This window comes from Eucalyptus grandis, chromosome 6, assembly GCF_016545825.1.
Source record: "Eucalyptus grandis isolate ANBG69807.140 chromosome 6, ASM1654582v1, whole genome shotgun sequence".
Taxonomy (NCBI): domain Eukaryota; kingdom Viridiplantae; phylum Streptophyta; class Magnoliopsida; order Myrtales; family Myrtaceae; genus Eucalyptus; species Eucalyptus grandis.
The window spans coordinates 31,094,175-31,115,038 of NC_052617.1; the positions used below are offsets into that span (position 1 = coordinate 31,094,175).

General features: G+C 39.1%; 1 protein-coding gene and 1 pseudogene across 1 annotated transcript; both read left to right on the forward strand.

The window, feature by feature from the left end:
• Positions 1–2,845: 2,845 nt before the first annotated feature.
• LOC104449362 (ent-kaurene oxidase, chloroplastic) lies at positions 2,846–7,180 on the forward strand. Its single transcript, XM_039315086.1, has 8 exons — positions 2,846–3,510; positions 3,624–3,784; positions 4,785–4,946; positions 5,048–5,188; positions 5,278–5,532; positions 5,983–6,144; positions 6,229–6,423; positions 6,510–7,180. The coding sequence occupies exons 1-8, from the start codon at positions 3,372–3,374 to the stop codon at positions 6,825–6,827; spliced, it is 1,533 nt and encodes a 510-aa protein (XP_039171020.1). The 5' UTR covers positions 2,846–3,371; the 3' UTR covers positions 6,828–7,180.
• A 7,997-nt stretch (positions 7,181–15,177) lies between these two features.
• Positions 15,178–18,866, forward strand: LOC104451875 (annotated as a pseudogene).
• Positions 18,867–20,864: the final 1,998 nt, after the last annotated feature.

A 20,864-nucleotide genomic window follows, 5' to 3' on the forward strand; every position in this document is an offset into this window, starting at 1 on the left:
AGTCATCTTGTCACGAGGCATTGTGTTGTACTATGATAGTATATTAAGCAATAGATTGATCAAAGAATGGGCCATGATGTTGTTATGAATGAGATTGATCAAATCGAACTTAACCATTGATGTTTGAATTGAGATAATAGATTGAATGTGTATTTTTGAGTTTTGTTTGTCGTGTGTGTGGAGGAGGGCTTAATACCACAAAACCCAAAACTAGTATACATGTGATAAATTTAATTCAAACTAATTTTTTTATCACAAAAAACCTAAATTGGTACATTTATGATAAATTTACCCTAAACTAATTTTTTTACCACCAAAAACCCCCAAATTAATGCACCTCATGATAAATTTACTCTAAACTATTTTATTACCCAAAAAAAATCCCAAGCTGGTACATTTTATGACAAATATAACCTCTGTTAAATTAGATTATTATCACGAAAAATCACAAAAAGTGGCACACATGTGACAAACGGAGGGTAAAACCCTCAACTCATCAATTTAATAGTAAAATATAACAGAAACTTACAGAGAGTAAATTTGTCACGAGTGTACTAGTTTAGAGTATTTGGTAATCAAAAAATTAAGTTGTGATAAATTTGCCAACTTGGGGTTTTTTCATAGTATTAACCACACACACGCACACACGCGCGCACACACACATATGCATAATGGATGTTCAATCTAAAAATAATAGATGTATTACTTGCTAGCTATGGTTACTCACCCCTGTCTTTCTCAATTTTTTCAGTTTCCTCGTTAGCGATGATAATACAAGAGCGCTTTTGATGGGGACTTTTGGGAGTTGGATTATGAGTGGTTTAAGGTTGCGTCCTTCAGGTCGAAGGATGGCCATATTATCCCCCTTCTGCTAGGATTCAGGATATGACAATAAGTCATCTTGAGTTTGAATCACATGTACTAAATTTCCTGAATAAGCAATTTACACCATAGAACTTTCATTCTTCACAAAAGCAAAGCCAACTATTCAGACACTCGTACTTTGAACCTAGAAAAAAAGGTAAATACAGCTGAAACCAGAGCAATCATGATATTCACATCGCAGTCCTCGGCACCCTAAGCTAAGACTTGTTTACACACATGAAGTATAGCTCCCCCGAAACCCTCGTCGCGTCCACCGTAGCCTCATCGTCCTGCCCGTTTTCACCACCGATACCGGTGAACTCCCTTCGCCAGTCATCATTTAGGTTCAGTATGCTATACTTAGGTTGCTTTGTTCCAAACTTTATATGGATATGACTTTAGGTGTATCACCAATAGGAAATTTCCTCGTTCGAGTCGTGCATAAAATTGTGGTTTTGATCTTGAAGACCTAAAATTGGATCCGATTACCTTTGTTTTCTAATTTGCGTGTGGTGAATATTTAAATTATGTGGGTTTATATATTGCATGTTATTATTTTAGGATATATTTTCATTATAAAAACACCAAAAAAAGAAGTTGCATTGCATTGGGGATAGATTAGATTCCTAATTTAGAATTGCCTATTTTAGGAACCAAGTTGTAATTTAGGAGATTCTAATATAGATTTGAAAGAAAACTCATGAAAAATAACATGCATATAGAATTAGTTTCATAAATCCCACATTATCATATCCATGTCATCATATCCCTATCATAATATCAATGTCATTTAGTGAATATATCCCTAAATTCATATAAATATAATTGCATATTAAATTAGTTCATAGTGTTAGAATTAATTTAAGTGTGGATTGTATTTAAATAATTCATGTCACATGTTATTAATTTAAGTTAGAATTACATAGAAATAACTTAGATTAAAATTGTATCTCATGCATTGGATATATTTTCTATAAAAAGAAGAAAAACCCCAAAATAATTAAATGTCATTGCATTTAGAAACTATGTTTAGGATAGGCATACATATTTACATTATAGTCTTGCAGAACACTTGGGGCATTATCATAATTAAGTCATGCTTTACTTAATGCATTGAGGTTTTTGTATTTTCTAGCAATTTATTATCACTTTGATTCTTTGAGTGTTACATTATCTAATTGCGTATTCACATTATTACCTCTCACATGTTAGTGGTTTAAGCTTAAAATTCACAAAGACTGCTTGCAAATATTGAAAATAAAGAGAAAAGTCATTGATAGGGTATTAGATCTATCTAAGATATCCAACTCCCTCATATTTATGATATCCTTTACTTAGGTTTTTAATCAACCTATATTAGACTAGTGATGACTCCTAAATAAATTGAATTGTATGTTAAATTGACTAAATCAAAATACAAAGTTGCAATTCGTAACAATTTGGTAGAGTAAGTCTTTGGCTTCATAATCTATTAACTTTTCTTGAGTGGTTCGCATTTGGAAGGGTCTAGACAAAAATAAACCCAAACGTCACTCAACACATCTTCAATGATAGGACAACGCCCTTTCCAGCATGGAAAGAGAAATAGTTTTACTTTGACACATTAGGCGAAACGATGCCACCGTAATTAATGTATTTTTGTGCATGTCATAATATATGCTCCATCTACTAACGCATAAGCTCGTTTTGATGGAGAACTTAACCGTAATAAGACGAAGATCTTATATCCGAAAGGTGTTCTCCCAGCAAATTCACTCTGGGCAATGGTGTGCGGCTTTTTTAAGGTCAGTCTAAAAAGTGGGGCCATATTTATCACGACAAATCTTTTTCTTTTTTCTCTTGCCTATTGAAATATGGCCTCGTTTATTTATGCATCTGCGATAATGCTTTTACCATCTACTTTTGTGAAAGATCATTTTCCGAGAGGTCATCATCATCTTCGAGGCACTTGTCCTTTTTGTCTGGTTCTATCCTACCCAAAAGGCCACAGAATCTGGCGAAGGAGATGCCCCGAAGGCAAATCACCTCCCCTGAGCTCTTCCGCGTCGCCACCTGCTGTGCCTCCTCGAAACCCTCCCACCGGACGTCCTTCTCTACTTTTGTAAGAAGACAAAAGGCACGGACTTTTTGAGATTTCCGAGTACAGAACAGCTGAAGAAAAAGGCTAAAGCCCGACGACTCAGATGGGTCATTATCTCCCAAATCGTATATTCCCTCGCTCTTTGCTCAGAGCTCGCCGTTCGCTTCCTCTTGTTTTATTGCAAACGTTTCGCATGCTTAGATTAATAAATTGCACCAATCGATAAACGAATCTCTTTGTTCAGTCTGCTCGGCCTCTGTGTTTTCTAACTGCCCCAGCCCATCTGTCCAAGGAGATGGTTCCGCTTATAAAAATCAGTCCGCAGCCGTCTGTTTTATTCGCCATCTCTTCTCATTTCATTCGATTTAAGACCACTGATTCTTCACTTCCAAGTTTCATCTGAACGGCTATATCCACGTTCCGAGATATGCAAGAACTGCCCTTGCCTTTCGCCACTACGGCCATTCTTGGTGGGCTTTCACTGTTGTTGCTCTTCTCTTTCTTCCTGAGGAAATTCTGCTCTACCCAGAAGATAAATGGCCACTCCACTCTTCCGCCTTTACCGGGTAATCTTTGTTTCTGCTGAGAAAAAGAAATGGAAACAGTGAGCACTTTTTGAGACTTGTAATGATAATTTTTGTGTTTTTCCCCCTTTCTGGGGGGTGTGAATTTGATGCAGAGGTTCCCGGGTTGCCTATAGTGGGGAATTTGCTCCAACTGAAGGAGAAGAAACCTCACAAGACCTTTACAAAATGGGCTGAAACTTACGGTCCTATTTATTCCATCAGAACCGGTGCTGCTACTATGGTGGTCCTCAATTCCACCGATGTTGCCAAAGAGGTAAATACTATTGGCCAGTTAAGGATCGAGTTGCGGCTGGCGAGAGCCGTGTCCTTCTGACCGCTCGCCTTTTCGTGGATTTTGTAAGATATAGGCTATAATATATGAAATTACATATAATTTTTATATATCTCGCCCCTTAGGTATTGAAAATTTTCCTCGTCTCGCCCCCAAAACTAGGTTTTTATGCATCATTAATGGTACGGTAACAGCTGTCACCGTGCTATATACAGATGGCTCGTCATTTGTCGAATTAGGCTGTCATTCTTTATTTGTCGAATTAGGCTGTCATTCTTTCTGCCTGTGACGGAAACTTAGGAGGGTACTTGTCATCAATTCCCGCTTCGTGGCGTCATCACAAGTCTCTGCATTTATTACTCAGCTCATATTGTACAAACTACTCTCGTTTTTATAGTGTGGCGTACTGAGGTCAAAGGGCGAAGAAGTTGAAAGTGATGGGAGAAATTAGTTATGTTTTAATTTAACACTCCGTAAACCATTTGTTTATCCACATGAGTTGCATGGCCGGGATACCAAAATTTTTCCAGTCAATATACATCGAATTAGAATATGGAAATGTTTTGAGAACATGAGAAAGGAAAAATAGTGAAGTTTAGAAAGAGAGTCTAGTTATTTATAAATATATTTAACCTAATGTGTATCGGAGTAGTCTCTTCCTTTCCAATGAAACGTTTGGAAACTCTTTATCCTGTTTCTTAACATTTTGGGGTCTGGCAGACTGGTTCGTTAGTACTCTCCATGAAATGAAAACTTTTCCACCTAGTGGTAGACACAAGATTTTAGACTAGGGAGCAATGTAAACAAAGAGATAGCAAAAATCTTCGCTTGGGGGTGGGGTAAAGAATTTTTGGAAGAAGTTTCATAGAAGTACACAATTCGGGAAAAATTTGCACTCAGCCCCTAGCTTTTAATGATCTTGTGCTACTAGGATGTATGACATGTTTATTGAATGTTCAGGCATCCTTCTTTCTTTTTTCAGGCTCTGGTTACTAGATTCCCGTCAATCTCTACGAGAAAGGTGTCAAATGCCCTGCGGATTCTCACAGCTGATAAATGTATGGTCGCTATGAGTGACTATGATGAATTCCACAAGATGGTGAAGCGATACATACTTGCAGGTGTCTTGGGCGTGAATGCTCAAGTAAGCTGCTAGAGAGAGGGAGAGATAGAGAGACGGAGATCTCACCACTAGATTCTTGTCACTTTGACTTAATGCTTGTTTATGCGCATCTATATATGCAGAAGCGGCTACGATCCCACCGAGACATCTTGATGGAAAACGTTTCTAGACAATTACATGCCCTTGTAGATGGCCATCCTCTTGAAGTGGTCAATTACAGGAAAGTCTTCCAGAGTGAACTATTTACATTGGCACTCAAACAAGTAAGCGACCTCTTTTTTTTCTATCCTTTCTAAACAAAAACAAGAAAAGAAAAACAAGAGATCAGGGTTAATTGGTAATTGCATTTCAGGCTTTGGGCCGGGAGGTGAAATCCATATATGTGGAGGAACTTGGGACAACATTGTCCAAAGAGGAAATGTTCAAGGTTATGGTGTCGGACATGATGGCTGGTGCAATTGAGGTGGACTGGCGGGATTTCTTTCCTTACCTGAGATGGATTCCTAGTAAAAGCTGGGAAAAGAAGATTGACCAACTGGCTTTCCGCAGGAAAGCAGTGGCGAAAGCCCTACTCAGGGAGCAGAAACAGAGAATCGCTTCAGGGGAGGTAGTGCTTGTTTCAAAGTTTCCTTGAGAAATTTGTTTTGAAAACTTTTAGGAAAAAACACGACAGTTTTCTGTTTTGCTCAACGTGGAATTATTCTCAGGAGACTGCAAATTGATTGTAGCTCTTATTGGAAAAAACCATGAAATTTTGAATATTTAATAGTTTATATTGATAATTAGGACACTTTTTTTTTTTTTTGTGTTTTTACATTTTCATTTTGAAATGTTGGAGATTACAATTGGGAAACAACTGGAAAGATAGGTGGTTTTGAAGCAAACGTGTTTTCTGGATGGCTTAAAAAGTATTAACCAGTACTAAGTGCTGAACAGTTCTTTAAAGCATAAATGAATTTCAAGTGGCAGTTCCGGACAAGGCCATCGTCTTTACTGCTTGAACTTTTAATTTTTTTATATTAGTTGTAGTTAGTAAGTTGGGTGAACTTTTAAGCAGGAAGCGAACAGTTACATCGACTTCTTGATATCCGAAACCAAGACGCTTTCTGAGGAGCAGATCACCATTTTGCTCTGGGAGCCAATCATCGAGACTTCTGATACCACTCTGGTCACAACAGAGTGGGCTTTGTATGAACTTGCTAAGAATCCAATATGCCAGGTTTAGCTAATTATTTTGCTTATCCTTTTTTTATTGTCACTGATTTTTGTACTAAGCTTAAAGTAATTGTCACCTCCTTGACAGGATCAACTCGTCCAGGAGATTCGAAAAGTTTGCGGTTCTGAAACCCTCACAGAGGACTACTTGTCTCAGCTTCCTTACTTGAATGCTGTATTCCATGAAACTCTTAGGAAACACAGTCCTGTTCCAATAATTCCTCCACGCTATGTACACGAGGATACCCAATTAGGAGGGTACACTGTCCCGGCAGGAAGCCAGGTAGAAAAGTACAAATGGTTTTTTATGCCTATTCCATGTCTTGCATGTTGGATAAGGAATTTAAAGCTGGAATTGTGTTGTTCTAGATTGCTATAAACATATATGGTTGTAACATGGACAACAAGATATATGAGAAACCAGAAGAGTGGATGCCTGAGAGATTTCTTGATGCGAAGTATGAGCCAGCAGACATGTTCAAGACAATGGCCTTTGGAGGAGGGAAAAGGGTTTGTGCCGGAGCTCTTCAGGCCATGTTAATATCTTGCACAGCCATTGGCAGATTAGTCCAGGAGTTTGAATGGCGACTGAAGGATGGCGAGGAAGAAAATGTTGATACGGTGGGACTGACGACTCATAAGCTTCACCCATTGCAAGCAATGTTGAAGCCGAGAAGATTGGAATGAGGAAAGCATATTAGCCACTGAAGTGGGAGAATTCTGTGTAACGCAGTGGTTTTGTCTTGTTTTGCTGATAAATGCATAGTTTCTAAGTCTTGCTTTGTGGTAGATGTTTCAACGGAGTGCAATGCAGGTATAAGCAAAACTTAGGACTAGTCTGGATGTCACCTTTTTGTTGGTTTTGATAAAAAAGCAAGAGGCAGACCCTGCTTGAAGGGTCGCCATCCTGCTATGTCGTCATGTACTTAGTGCTATTGCGTTGTTATGTTCATCTGTTCAAGGGCCCTTTCAAGGAAAGGATCACATTGCTATGTGGTAAAAACTGAGGTAAAGACTCAAAGATAGGTTTGCTTAGGCAATGATCCATTCTACTCAGGTAACAATATGCCGAAGTTGGGGCTGGTTATGTTGGTTTTTGGTTCCTTACGTCGATTGAAAGAATTGTCCTCCTTTAATTTAGTTGGATTAGTAGAAACAAGAAATGCATTAATTTCCTTCAAAAGAACAGCAAATTCATGATTTGAGCTGCTTTGTTGGAAAGGAAGACAGAACGACAGATTGCAAAAAAGTTACAGGGACTACCAACATAGAGTCTACAGTCAATCCTAGGATAGGATAAAGATCGGTCTAACTGGATCAGATTCTTATGTTTTATGAGCTCTTGGATCACCTATTCACATTGTGTGGAGTGTATCCGGAAAATGTACATAAATTAGGTCTTCCAATGACTCCTGAAAGATTTCATTACACACCAAAGACTGACAAAATTTGTATGAGATGCGATTCAGATGCTTCTGGATAACTGAACCAAGAGAAACAGAAGTTTGCGAGATTAGGGTTTGTGAAGGAAGAAGGTAATCGGAAGAAAAGAAATTATGGGCCTATTTAAAGTAACTGAACCAAGGCCACCAAATGGATGCGAGAAAGGAAAAAATAACTTCCATTTTGAAAATTTACAAAATAATAACTATAATAATTTTGAGATATTGACTCCGAAAAATTAGCAATGAAAGATAATAATTTCCAAAAATATAGATGGCAAGTGGAAATTCGAATAAAATATTCATACATGTTCAAGAAGGAAAGAAACTTACGCGCCAAAATTTGAATTATAATTACCCAAGTCTGTAAGAGCTTTCAAAAAGATGTCTCTTCTAGAAGATTGAATAGACGAGTTTGCTTTGCATGGACTCTAATTAAATGTATGAGTAATATTCAATATTTCACGTATGAATTCAAATGAACCTTTCTCCAATGGCTTGGTGAAAATATTTGCCAATTGATTCTTTAAATTAAAGAATTGAACATTGCTTTCACCATTTTGTACATAGTCTCTTATGAAGTGATGACGGATTTCAATATGTTTTTTCGTGAGAATGATCGCACTTATGTTGTCACATCTGATTTCAATGTAGGATTCTTCTATTCTAAAGTCTCTTACTTATTGCTTGATCCAAAGAATTTGAGAACAATAATTACCAAGAGCAACATATTCTACTTCTGTCGTTGAGAGTACCACAATGTTCTACTTCCTAGAGAACCAAGACAATAATATTTGTCCCAAAAGTTGGCACATCCCAAATATACTTTTCCTGTCAACTTTACAACCAGTTAGATCAGCGTCTGAGTATCCAAGTAGAATAAAGTCTCCTCCTTTTAGATACCACAAATCTAACTTTGGATCTGTTGTAATATATTTGATAATACGTTTAACAACACCAAGATGTAATTCTCTAGGATCAGCTTGGAATCTAGCACACATACACACACTAAATAAAATATCAAGCCAAGAAGTAGTAAGATAGAGAAGAGAACCGATCATGTTTCTATATGTCTTTTGGTCTACTTTCTTTTTATCTTCATCCTTGTCGAGTTTGGAGGAACTTGACATAGGAGTTTCAATCTTATTACAATTTTCCATTTCAAAATTTTTTATGACATCTTTGGCATATTTCTCTTGATAGATGAAGGTTTCTTCCTTCAATTGTGTGACTTGTAGACCCAAAAAGAATGTCAATTCATCCATCACACTCATCTCGAATTCTTATGGCATAGACTTTGAAAATTTATTGCATAGTAGTTAATTAGAAGAACCAGAGATGATATCATCTACATATATTTGAACAAGTAGAAAGTCTTTTCCTTTCTTTTTAATAAACAAGGTAGTGTCAACCATACCTTTCTTGAAACGATTGCTTACCAAAATCTTACTTAGTCTCTCATACCAAGCTTGAAGCGTCTGCTTCAAACCGTACAAAGCTTTCTTCAGTCTATAAACAAAATCTATTTTTCTGGGATCTTCAAATTCTGTTGGTTGTTCAACATAAACTTCTTCTTGGATGAAACTATTTAGGAATGCACTTTTAACATCCATTTGAAATAACCTGAAATTATGAAAACATGCACATGCAAGTAATAGCCTTATAGCTTCCAACTTGGCTACCGGTGCATATGTCTCGTCATGATTTATTCCTTCCTCTTGTGTATATCATTTTGCTGTAAGTATTGCCGTATTTATGGTCACTTTACTCTTTTCATCCATCTTATTTATGAACATATACTTTGTTCCAATTATATATTTTCCTTTTGGTTTGGGAACCAACTCCCAAACATTATTGATCTTAAATGCCTAAACTCTTCCTACATTGCTTCTATCTAGTTTTCATTGGTTAAGGCTTCTTCTACTTCCTCTGGTACTATTTCAGAATTGAGAGCTAGAGTACTTAAGTCTCCTTTGACCTTGGATCTGGTACGAATTGCTTCTTCTATGTTACCAATGATGAAATCTTTAGGATACCTTGATTTGTACTTCCAATTATTGTTGAATCTATCATTATCTTCAAGGATTTGCCGAGTCTCTATTTCTTTTGAATCTTCTGCTTTTTTCTTCAACTTGACTTTGTTCACGAGATGGTTGAGTTTGTTCAAGTGACTCAGACTTATTTAAGTCTGAAACTAACTTAGACCCTTCAAGTTAAGTATTATCTTGTTGGTTTTGGTCAACTTCTTGAAACCTGACATTCATTGATTTTTCAACAATCTATGTTGTTGACACCTAAATTTTGGCAATATGATCATTTCTTTATTACATTAAAAAATTATGGATTAATTTTATCCCTGAAAAGATAGTTAATTGCATAGCATATAGTTTTAGGTGTATTTATTTTTAATTTGCATTTACATTGGGCCGATGACGGATGGGTTCAAATCGATGCTTCATAAACTTTAATTTGATGAGTCGGGCTAAGCCCACGAAAAGAGCAAATTGGCCCAAGCCCGCATCATTGGGGAGATTTTACAGATTTATCTTTGTGATATTTCAATTCAAAAGCAAATATTGCATTTGGAAAGACAAATACTACGTTTGGAAAAGAAATTTTTGTAGATATGATTTTGGAAAATTAAAAACCCTAATCCGTGGCCTATAAATAAATTAATACGCGTAGGGTTTTGGGGGGGCCACACACATTGAACATACAGCCACACATTGAGAGAATAGATAGAGTGGAGGATCCAATAGAGAATAAAAATCGAAGTTCTTTCTGCTCTTGGGGTCCCAATTCCGAGATCGCTCCATCACCACCTCGGAGATCCACTAGCCATAATTGTTGCTGCTAGACATCCACGTTGTACCTACACCACAATGGCCCCCTCTTGGCCGAGCTCTTCCCTTTCACTACAGCGAATCTCTTTCTGTTTTGCAAGTTCTCGAATAAGTAGCACTGAGTTTTTTCTACCATGCCGTGAGCCATGACATCACTGCCGTTGTCGAGCTAAGACCAGTTCACTGTGAGACTATCCCGGTGAACATCTGAGCATCCTCCTCACCGTCAACCCATGCTTGTCCAGCTAGCACCAAGCCTCCATCAAGAAGTCCCCATAGTGAGTTGTTCCCTCCTTGGCCGAGAATTACTGGACAAGCAGGCTTTGCCGAGCAACCTGTAATCAGAGTCCCATCGTCGTTCCGCACGTGACACCACCACGATTCCCTATCTGATGGTTTTTAATGATGGGCTTAAGGCCCGTCCACCCATGTTGGGCCTGAAAGCCCGGCCCACGGGATTAGGGCCCATGGATGAAGGGGTGCATTCCTTTCTGTTTGAGGAACGTATATAAAGGATGAAAGAGAGAGAGGAAGACACCCTTTGGCATTTTGGACGTACGTTACTCTCCCTCTCTCCCTCCAAAAGGAAATCGAACGCTAAAGGCGATGCCGTCTTCCCTTCAAGGCCAATTGACGTCATCAAATCGAACAGGATCGGTTTCTCTTCCTTAATCTTCAGCATCGGTGTTTAATCTGTGGCTAACAAGGTACGCTCGAATCCGTGGTGTGCTTTAGGATCGGTGATACGTGATTTTCTCGGGCTTGTCTTTCGCATTCGTTTTAAGGGTTCGATTTAGTGTCGAATCCGGTTTTTGGGAATCCGTTAATCCCGACATTGGTATCAGAGCCCGAGTTCATGTTTTTCCGACCCTTTTCATGTTTTTTGATTGAATTTTTGTGAAAATAATCAGCCGACACGGATCAGGGCGAGAAATCCCAACACCCGAGCACTATTCATCCATTTTTTCGAGTTTCCGTAAGTCAAAATCAATTTCTGAAAATATAGGGTGAAAGAGCTCGTCGAGACGAGTCCATCAACATGTCGTGCGCCGCCGGACGACGCCGGACGCGCCCACACGCGCGGCCAGAAGCCACTGCGCGTGGGCACGACGCGCCCGACGCGCTGGCTCAGCCAGCGCGTGCGCCACACGCGCCAGTCGGCGAACCAGCACGTGCGCACTGGTGACCGGCGAACCGGCACATGCCGGTCGGTGAACCGACACGTGCTGACGTCACGGTAACCGCCAAGATGACGTCATCATGACGTCATCGCCGACGACCGTTTACCGGCCGGCAACCCGACTCGACCCGACATGTGCGGAAGCCTGGCGCGTGCCACGCACGTGTCGGCTGACGTCTGCGTGACGTCAGCCTGCGCACGCGCGCGGCACGTGCCAGTCGGTTCGTCCGACCTGGTCCGACCGGTCCGACTAGTTTGTCTGGTCCGACCGGCAAGCCCGACGACCGGCGACCGTTGACCGTTGACGTTGACCGACGACCCGTTAACCGTTGATCGTTGACCCAAAAAAAAAAATAATAAATAAATAAATTGTTTCTTTTTCAATTATGTCTGTGTGGGTTAGAGGTAATCTAGTTTTTATTCTACATTTGTTGCATGAATCATGGAAAATTATATATTTTCCATTTTGTTTATTGTGGATTATAAGTGATCCATTTTTTAGTTCTACATTTGTTGTAGGAACTATGATGCGTTATGCACGGATACCTGCAATCTCGAGAACGGATGAAGGAAGAGCTAGACTTAAAAAGCTGATGAAAGAGTTAGCTGATTATCGGTGGCTTGATGGTGATTTAATATCACACGTGGTCAGGGTCAATCAGATGATACAGGAAATCATATGGAATGGTTATCTTATGCTGGATTTTGAGAAGGTGCCGGCTTTGATGAACACTCTTCCACCTGAATGGCAAGCAGTGTTAGATCGGCTATGGGAGGTCAACGTGGCCCCGGGTTATAGGAGGCTAGTGGTAACTTTTGTAAGAGAGTACTATAGGATTGAGTTAACCAAAACTTCAACCCTTAGATTGAGCGCCACATGGCGCAGAATCAATGTGCCTCAGAGGCGACATAAAAGCTCTCCAAAAGTTTTTCCATAGTTGGCAAATGTGCCTTCAAATTTCTCAGATATTTTGACTGATAGATTATAAGGGTCATTCCCTATTTATTTCTTAGATTAGTTTGAGATGTTTTTTAGTGTTGAATATCTTTTTCTATGTTGATATTTCTTTGTATATATTACTTAGTGTAATGGATAGTTGTATTATGTGAAAGCATTATTATTCTATTGGATGTCAAATATTATTTACTTTCTGTTATTGTTGACTGCTGTGGGTAGTTCATAGAAGTTTTTGTAACTTCATAAAATTTATTTTGCATAAGACAATTATATTAATAATAATTTTAAGTTAGGATTTTTGGAGGATGATTGGAAACATAGTGACATTTTGATTCTGAAACCTTACTTGAAATTGCTTATTGATATGATGGGTCTATGCAAAGTGGATGCATAAAAGATAGGTATTAATTACTCATGCATATATGTCTGATGTGTTCAGATCGATGGTTTCAGCAACTAAAAACGTAATTGCTGATATGAACGGCAATAATTGTGAAATATTGAATATGAAGATTCAATATGTGCTGGAAAAGCAAAAAGCACTAGAAGCTCTTGACCATGTTATGGAAGATCTTGAGGATGCCGTGCGCCACCTTGAGCTAATAGAGGACCGCATAACGGCATTTGAGCCGAAAATAGATATTTGCAATGCAGGTTCTAGCTCAAAAAGGGTTTTGAGCTCTAAGCGCAAGCGTATTGATTCGTTCAATATGTGGGAATGCAAAGGATCAAGTCCCAATTGCAAGAAATCAAGAGCTAACCAACACAAGAGAGGAAAACGTCCTCAAGTGAAAGAAAATTTCAAGGGTGAGGTGTTACAATTGTGACAAGAAATGTCACTATGCTCGCAACTGTTGTGAGCCGAAAAAGGTAAACACCTCTTGTACATTTGAGAACTTTACTTATGTGTCAAGTTCTGCATTATTGGCTAAATCCAATCCTTTGTGAACTGTAGATTCAGGAGCAACAGATCATGTACCGAAGGATAGAGGATCCTTCGTGGAATTCCAACGAGTACCAACTGGAACTAAGTGGACCTATGTGGGATATAACTCCATCGATCGATCTAGGGTACTGCATACTAAATCTACTCAAAGTGTGATGTCCATTATGAGCTGCTATATATTTCTAACAGATGTATAGCAACGAGCTCTCAAAGTATGCTGGTCGCACGGATTATTCACCGGTATAAATGTTGAAGAGAGGTAAAGAGAATTCTGTTCAGCCCACCATGTGCGAGTGGGAGATGATGGTTTTTAATGATGGGCTTAAGGCCCGTCCACCCATGTTGGGCTTGAAAGCCCGGCCCACGGGATTAGTGCCCATGGATGAAGGGGTGCGTTCCTTTCTGTTGGAGGAACGTATATAAGGGATGAAAGAGAGAGAGGAAGACACCCTTTGGCATTTTGGACGTACGTTACTCTCCCTCTCTCCCTCCAAAAGGAAATCGAACGCTAAAGGCGACGCCATCTTCCCTTCAAGGCCAATTGACGTCATCGGCTCGAACATGATCGGTTTCTCTTCCTTAATCTTCAGCATCAGTGTTTAATCTGTGGTTAACAAAGTACGCTCAAATCCGTTGTATGCTTTAGGATCGGTGATACGTGATTTTCCCGGGCTTGTCTTCCGCATTCGTTTTAGGGGTCGATTTAGTGTCGAATCCGGTTTTTGGGAATCCGTTAATCCCAACATTATTGATGAAGCTACTGCCGCACTGAGACCAAACCGAGGAGATCATCAAGCTATCAAGGGAGTTATCAATTCTCAATAAAAATTCCACTTTTCTTTCTCTATGGTCACGTAAGAGGGGCACATAAAGCACAAATAAAAAAAGGAATAAAAAGATCACTTTCTTTTTCTTTGCAGGCCATTCACTTTCTTTTTCTTCGCGGGCCATTCACGTAGGCTGGTGAAGTCTTGTTGCTAGGCTTTCAGCGAGGACTTTCTTTCCTTGTAATTTTTGTGTTGCAGGTCATCTCCTCGTCTTTTGGAGAAAGACATGAGAAGCCTTTCCTAAGTGTTGACCCCTGCATTGCATGACAACCCGCTAACTGTGGTGCCAATCACGGGCCACCACTAGCCGCCTCCCACCTCATCATCGACGAGCACACCTTCAAACATCGAGACTTATTTTGGCTTTTGGTCAAAGCGGTGGAAGTTGTCTCGTATTGCATGGTGAATTTTGGAGAACTGCCCGTGAATTCTTGAGAAAGAAATATAAGTGGGGTCAAGGGCAAGATACGATCGCGACTTCGGAGTTCTCAGTTGAGATTACTTGGCCCAACAAAAACACCAAAATTCGTTGGCAATCGTCGAGGAATCCGGGTGTTCAACAATTGCAACACCCTTGTGCGCCGTTCGAAGCTGCTGCTGTCCATATCTGCTGCCCAACACGTGCCTGGTTTCCTGGTGCTCGTGAAAAGCCGACGTCTGAAACTAAACCGTGCATAGCACCATCCTCACCGCAAAGCCACCCGGAGCTCCTGCAGTGTCGAGTCATCCACAGAGCCCAGGTGAGCCTGCTGCAGCCACAACGTCCCTCCGAGACCGAGCTGCTGTCCCCAACACGAACCAACTCCCGTGCAGCCTGTTAAGCCATCCAGAGTTCCTAGCGATGACGGTGAGATGCGGCCCAAGCTCGAACCTGGCGGTGCGAAACCGTGATGTGATGTAGCTGACCTCGACGTCAGTTGGAACTCTGGAACTCTGGCTAAGACTTTCGGAGCATTTGAAAGTGGCCGCTACTGCTGATCTTGGGACGTGTCATTCAATCGAATTGTCTCATCGTGCTAATAAGCATCAACTCGAATTGCTATCCGCAAGCCTCGCTGGCTTGCACCACTTATCTAACAGCCCGTGGTGTCGTGACATCACCTCTTCACCGTGTCGAGTCTGTCCAATTTTGGCGAGCAAGTGTTTGGACAAGGTAATAATTTTATCTTAGTCAAGATTCATATATTTCGTTGCCTTACTCGAATTATTGCATTCTTGATTGAACTCTCAAATGATGTTATCATAATCTCGAATAGCCGTCACAACGTGAATACGATTGACAGTCCGATTTCACGCTCAAAATACAACTCGTAATCGCACGGAAAAATCGCCAATTCGATCTCACGCTCGAGATTCGATTTGTGATTTTATTTAAAAATTGGTCAATCCGATCTCATGCGCGAGATACGATTCGTCAATTTATTTCCAAAATGGACATGGATGATATCTTGCCTGATTTGTTGCCGTGCTGTTCTTGATGTCTTATTTTTATTGCTCCCGTAAAAGAAAGGAAAAATCCAAAAAATATGAGTGAGATTAGGTTCGTTTTAGAATATTCATCGAATTATGGCATTATTTGCACGTCATTGCATATTAGGATAGATCACATGCTTATTAAGAAAATAAAAATCATGTGCACGTCATATAGCATTAGGTTCATGAAATGCACGTCAGTTAGTGACTATTTCTAGGTTCATTTAATTAGAAATTGCTCGTCTTTAAGATTAAGTCATTTTGGTTAGTTTAGATCGCATATTTAATTATTGCATTACCTTACTCATTTCATGTAGTTTAGTCATATTGTCATGCCATATCACTTCATGTTAAATTAGTAGCATGCATTGCATGATTTTTTTTTTTTTTTTAAAGTGCATTGCATGATTCTCATTAAATAAAGTGAAAACAACAATTGAGTGATTGTGTGTTAATTAGAAACCATATCTAGGGTTGTTGATGTGGATTTTAATTTAACATCGCAGATGCTTTCGTTGCTTGGAGGTAAGTTTTTGCAATTTATTTATTGTTTATCTATGTGTTAAATTGGTGGTTTGTGCACGCGCATGATAACCTCACATGTTAGGGAAATAGATTTAAAATCAATTCAAGCTGCTTGCCAAACATTTTTGAAAATAAAAGAATGGTACCGAAATGAATCTAGTGTAACCAAGTCCCCGTACCCATAGTCTCTGGTTCGTAGGAGTAAAGTGAAACTCCTGCTACCTTACTTGGGTTTCTAATAGACCCACCAAAAATAGATTAGTGGCGACTCCTAATTGAAAATCAATGGTATGTTAAGAACTTGAACCTAAGTCGCGAATTGGTATGGGCTTGGGAGAGCCCGAGTTAAGTCTAGGCTTAACAATCCATTAGCCGAACCCTAGGTGGCTCACACCCGAAAAATCAGGTCGCAACATATGTATTATTGTTGAAGACTCTGTAAACTTTACTTGCAGTGGAATATTTAAGAAATATCCCTTCATCCGACTTTTCATCAAACTTGCTTAGATGATCATTTGCATTTTTCAAAATAAAACACTTGCAACCAAAAACATAAAAATAAGAAATACTTAATTTTTTTTTTTCCTTTGTAAACTTCATAGGGGGTTTTCTCTAGGATGGGCCCTAGTAATGTTCAGTTAATTATATAACAAGTAATGGAGATTGCTTCCACCCAAAAGCGATAAGAGACCCTACTTTTAATTAACAGAGTTCTAGCCATCTCTTGTAAAGATCAATTTTTCCATTTCTAGAATTTTATTTTGTTCTGGAGTGTAAAGAGAGGATAAAACATGTTGAAAACTATTTTTATCATAAAAACTTGTAAAGTCTTGATTTTCAAATGATCTCCTATGATCAATATTGATGTTTGAAATAGTATAGCCTTTCTCATTTGAACATTTTTGACAAATTTTGAAAAATATGAGAAAATTTCTACGTTATTTGTCAAAAGGAAAACCCATATAAATCTTGAGTAATCATCTACTATTACCAGACAATATGTCTTACCACCGATGTCTTGAGTTCTAGTCGGTTCGAAAATATCCATGTGAAGAAACTAGAATACGCGATTAGTGGAAACATGATTTATGAATTTAAATGAGCCTCTGAACTATTTTCCCAAGATACATGGAGTACACAGCTCAGTCTTTTGACACACCATTTTGGGGAGACCGTGGACCAACTTCTTGGAGGACAGTTCGGCAATTTGTTTCATGCTAACGTGCCTTAACTTACGATACCAAATATTTGCTTTATCTTGAATTGAGATAAGACATCGAGAACTCTCTAAGTTTATGTTCAGAAGGTAAATGTTACCATGTCTTTAACTGATAAAAGTTTGAGAAAAAATCTTGACCGACTCAAGAACAAATATTTTATTGGAATCAAAATCGCCAGCGTACGCCCCTACACCGGTGACTTTGCCATCGCCAACTAGCTCTCCGATCTCCCTCACAATTTCTGGTAGCTGATCAGAGCTTTTGGAAGCCTCGGCAATAGCTTGATCTCTCTGTTCAAGCCGATCAATCTCCAAGTTTCACTGGCGGCTTTGGAGCACTCAATTTTGGACGGTTCTTTGAAGTAGAAATGAATATCTAGCGGAAGTTCCAAACAAGGCCATTGCCTTTTCAGCTTCAATTTATTTTCTTGAATTAGTTGTAGCTTTTTCAATAGGTCGGATCAACTTCTGAAGCAGGAAGCGAACAGTAACATTGACTTCTTGATGTCCGAAGCCAAGACGCTCTGAGGAGAAGATCACCATTTTGCTCTGTGAGGCAATCATGGAGACTTCTAATACCACTCTGATCACCATAGAGCGGGCTTTGTATGAACTTGCAAAGAATAGAAAAACGCCAAGTTGAGTTAATATTTAGCTTTTCTATTTTTCCGATTCACTGATTTTCCTACACATGCTTTAAGTAATTGTTATTTCCTTGACAGGATCGACCTGTTGAGGACATTCGAAAAGTTTGTGGTTCTGAAAGCCCACCGGAGGACCACTTGTCTCAGCTTCCGTACTTGAACGCTGTATTCCTTGAAACTCTGAGGAAACACAGTCCAGTTGCAGTAATTCCTCCACGCTATGTACATGAAGATGCCCAATTAGGAGGGTACTTTGTCCCAGCCGGAAGCCACGTAGACAGATACACGTGATTTTTTTTCTGCCAATACCATGTCTTGCATGTTGGATTAGGAATTTGAAACTTGAATTGTGTTGTTTTTAGATTGCTATAAACATATATGGATGTAACATGGACAAGAAGAAGTATGATAAACCAGAAGAGTGGATACCCGAGAGATTTCTCGATTAGAAGTATGACCCGGCAGACTTGTTCAAGTTGGAGGAGGGAAGAGGGTTTGGGCCGGAGCTTTTCAGGCAATGTCAATATCTTGCATAGCCATCGGCAGATTAACACAAGAGTTTGAATGGCGACTGAAGGATGGAGAGGAAGAAAATGCCGATACAGTTGGAATGAGACTCATAAGCTTCACCCCATGCAGAAAATGCTGAAGCCGAGAAGATCGGAATGAAGAAAGCATAGAAGCAACTGAAGGGAGAGCATCCTCTATGTGATCTAGTCGCTTTGTCCTGTTTTGCTTCTGATAAATGCAAAGTTTCTAACTCATGTTGTGTCGTTAATGTCTCAATGAAGTGCAGTGCACTACAAGCAAGACGTAGGGTAGTATGGACATCACTTTTTTGTTGATGACAAGTTTTTTATTTAATGGGCCAAGTCAGACCCGTCCACCCATGTTGGGCCAACCCGGCCCATAAGAAGAAATGACAGTTATTTTATAAGTGAAAATAACTGTAATATATAAGTAAAAAAGGTCTCGAAGAACGTTGACAAAAGTTTCGACAAAATACATCATTTTTCTTCCCTTGAGATAAAAGTGTATTCCCTCTTGAAGAACGGAACTCTAGGGCTTCAATCAATTCTTCTAAGTGGCGAATAACATATGTCCGTCTTCATGATATGCCTTTGATCGGTGTTATATATTTTTTTGGGCACATTATTATGTTTGTTTTCGATATTCGATCGTTCAAGTATTTGCTCGTTTTTCAAGAATCCTTTTCCAATCGTCAGTTTTGATGAAAATAAAGAAGAGGCTATCATTGCTTGTAGTGTCGCCTTTTTGTCATATCATCATGTATGTCATTCTATTACGTTGTTAAGTTTATCCGTTCGAGAGCCATTACAAGCACAATATTACATTGCTTTGTGGTAAAAACTGAGGGAAGGATTTCAAAGAGAGGCTTGCTCAGCCAATGAACTGGTCCCGTAACAATATACCGAAATTGGGGCGCATTATGTCCGTTTTTGTTTCTCAGGTTGGTTGAGAATTATACTCTTTAAATTCAGTCGGATTAGTTGAAACAAGAAATGCATGGATTTCCTTGAAAAGTTTGAGCCATGTGGCGAGATTTCACGACCCTAGCACAGACACCCACACAGAGGGCCGAGCACTGCCTCCCTGTAGATTTGCAATAAATCTGGAAAAACATTGCATTTTCTAGTGAACATACGTTGATGTTGAATCTTAGGTCTCCATACCTTTGTCGAGAACAATTTTGTCTCCCGGGCGTTGTATCAAACAAGTAGAATGTTCCAGCTAACTTGAAATATAAAAAACATACACATAATCAACCTCTTCACTCTACCCTATGATCCGACCATCAACTACCACGGGTATCTTGAACAGAAAAGCACAAAAAATACACTGTCTCGTAAGACAGATATGGGGAAGCTGGGGCTGCCATCGAAGTTTTGGGGTTTGAGAGCACAACTGTGGAGGAAGAGGACAGACTGCCAGTGTCATCCCCTCAACTCTTCAAGAATATGGGACAATGACATGACATCTTTCTCCTAAAGACTAAGCCTAAAAAATAATCATCATCAACCTACTATCAAAATATATACATCTATATATTTGATAAAAGAGTCATCTGATTACATGATTAGAATTTTTATAATCCATCAAAAGAATATGTATATTTTTATTTAGCAACCAAACTCAAAATTTCATATCAAACATAAACCACTCATCCCCAAAAAATTCACTATCAAAATGTCCTGCTGATAATATGAATGCTCTCACCCCATTTGCGATTAGCTAAAGAGCCTAAAAAACAAGACAAATGTAATGAGCAACTATAGCATAGTAAGTAGTACATTTCTTCTAAGCAAATCAAATATTCATTATACATCTATATAACAAATTGCTATCATAACTCATCAATTGCAAATGCAGTATATCATATATGTAAAATTTGAAAATGGGTTATATCTTTTCAATCGATCTTTTACAATTCAAATTAATTAATAATATCAAACCAATAATAACAAATCAACCATTAACAATCCATTACATTAATCGATCTCTATCAAATCAAATATTAATGGCCCATTTCATTGACCAATCTCATGCTCAATATCTAACTACGGTCACACCTAACATGTGTGACAAAGGTGACTAAGTTTTTCCCCTTGGCTAGGTCTTTACCTATATCGGTTGGTGATTTGACCC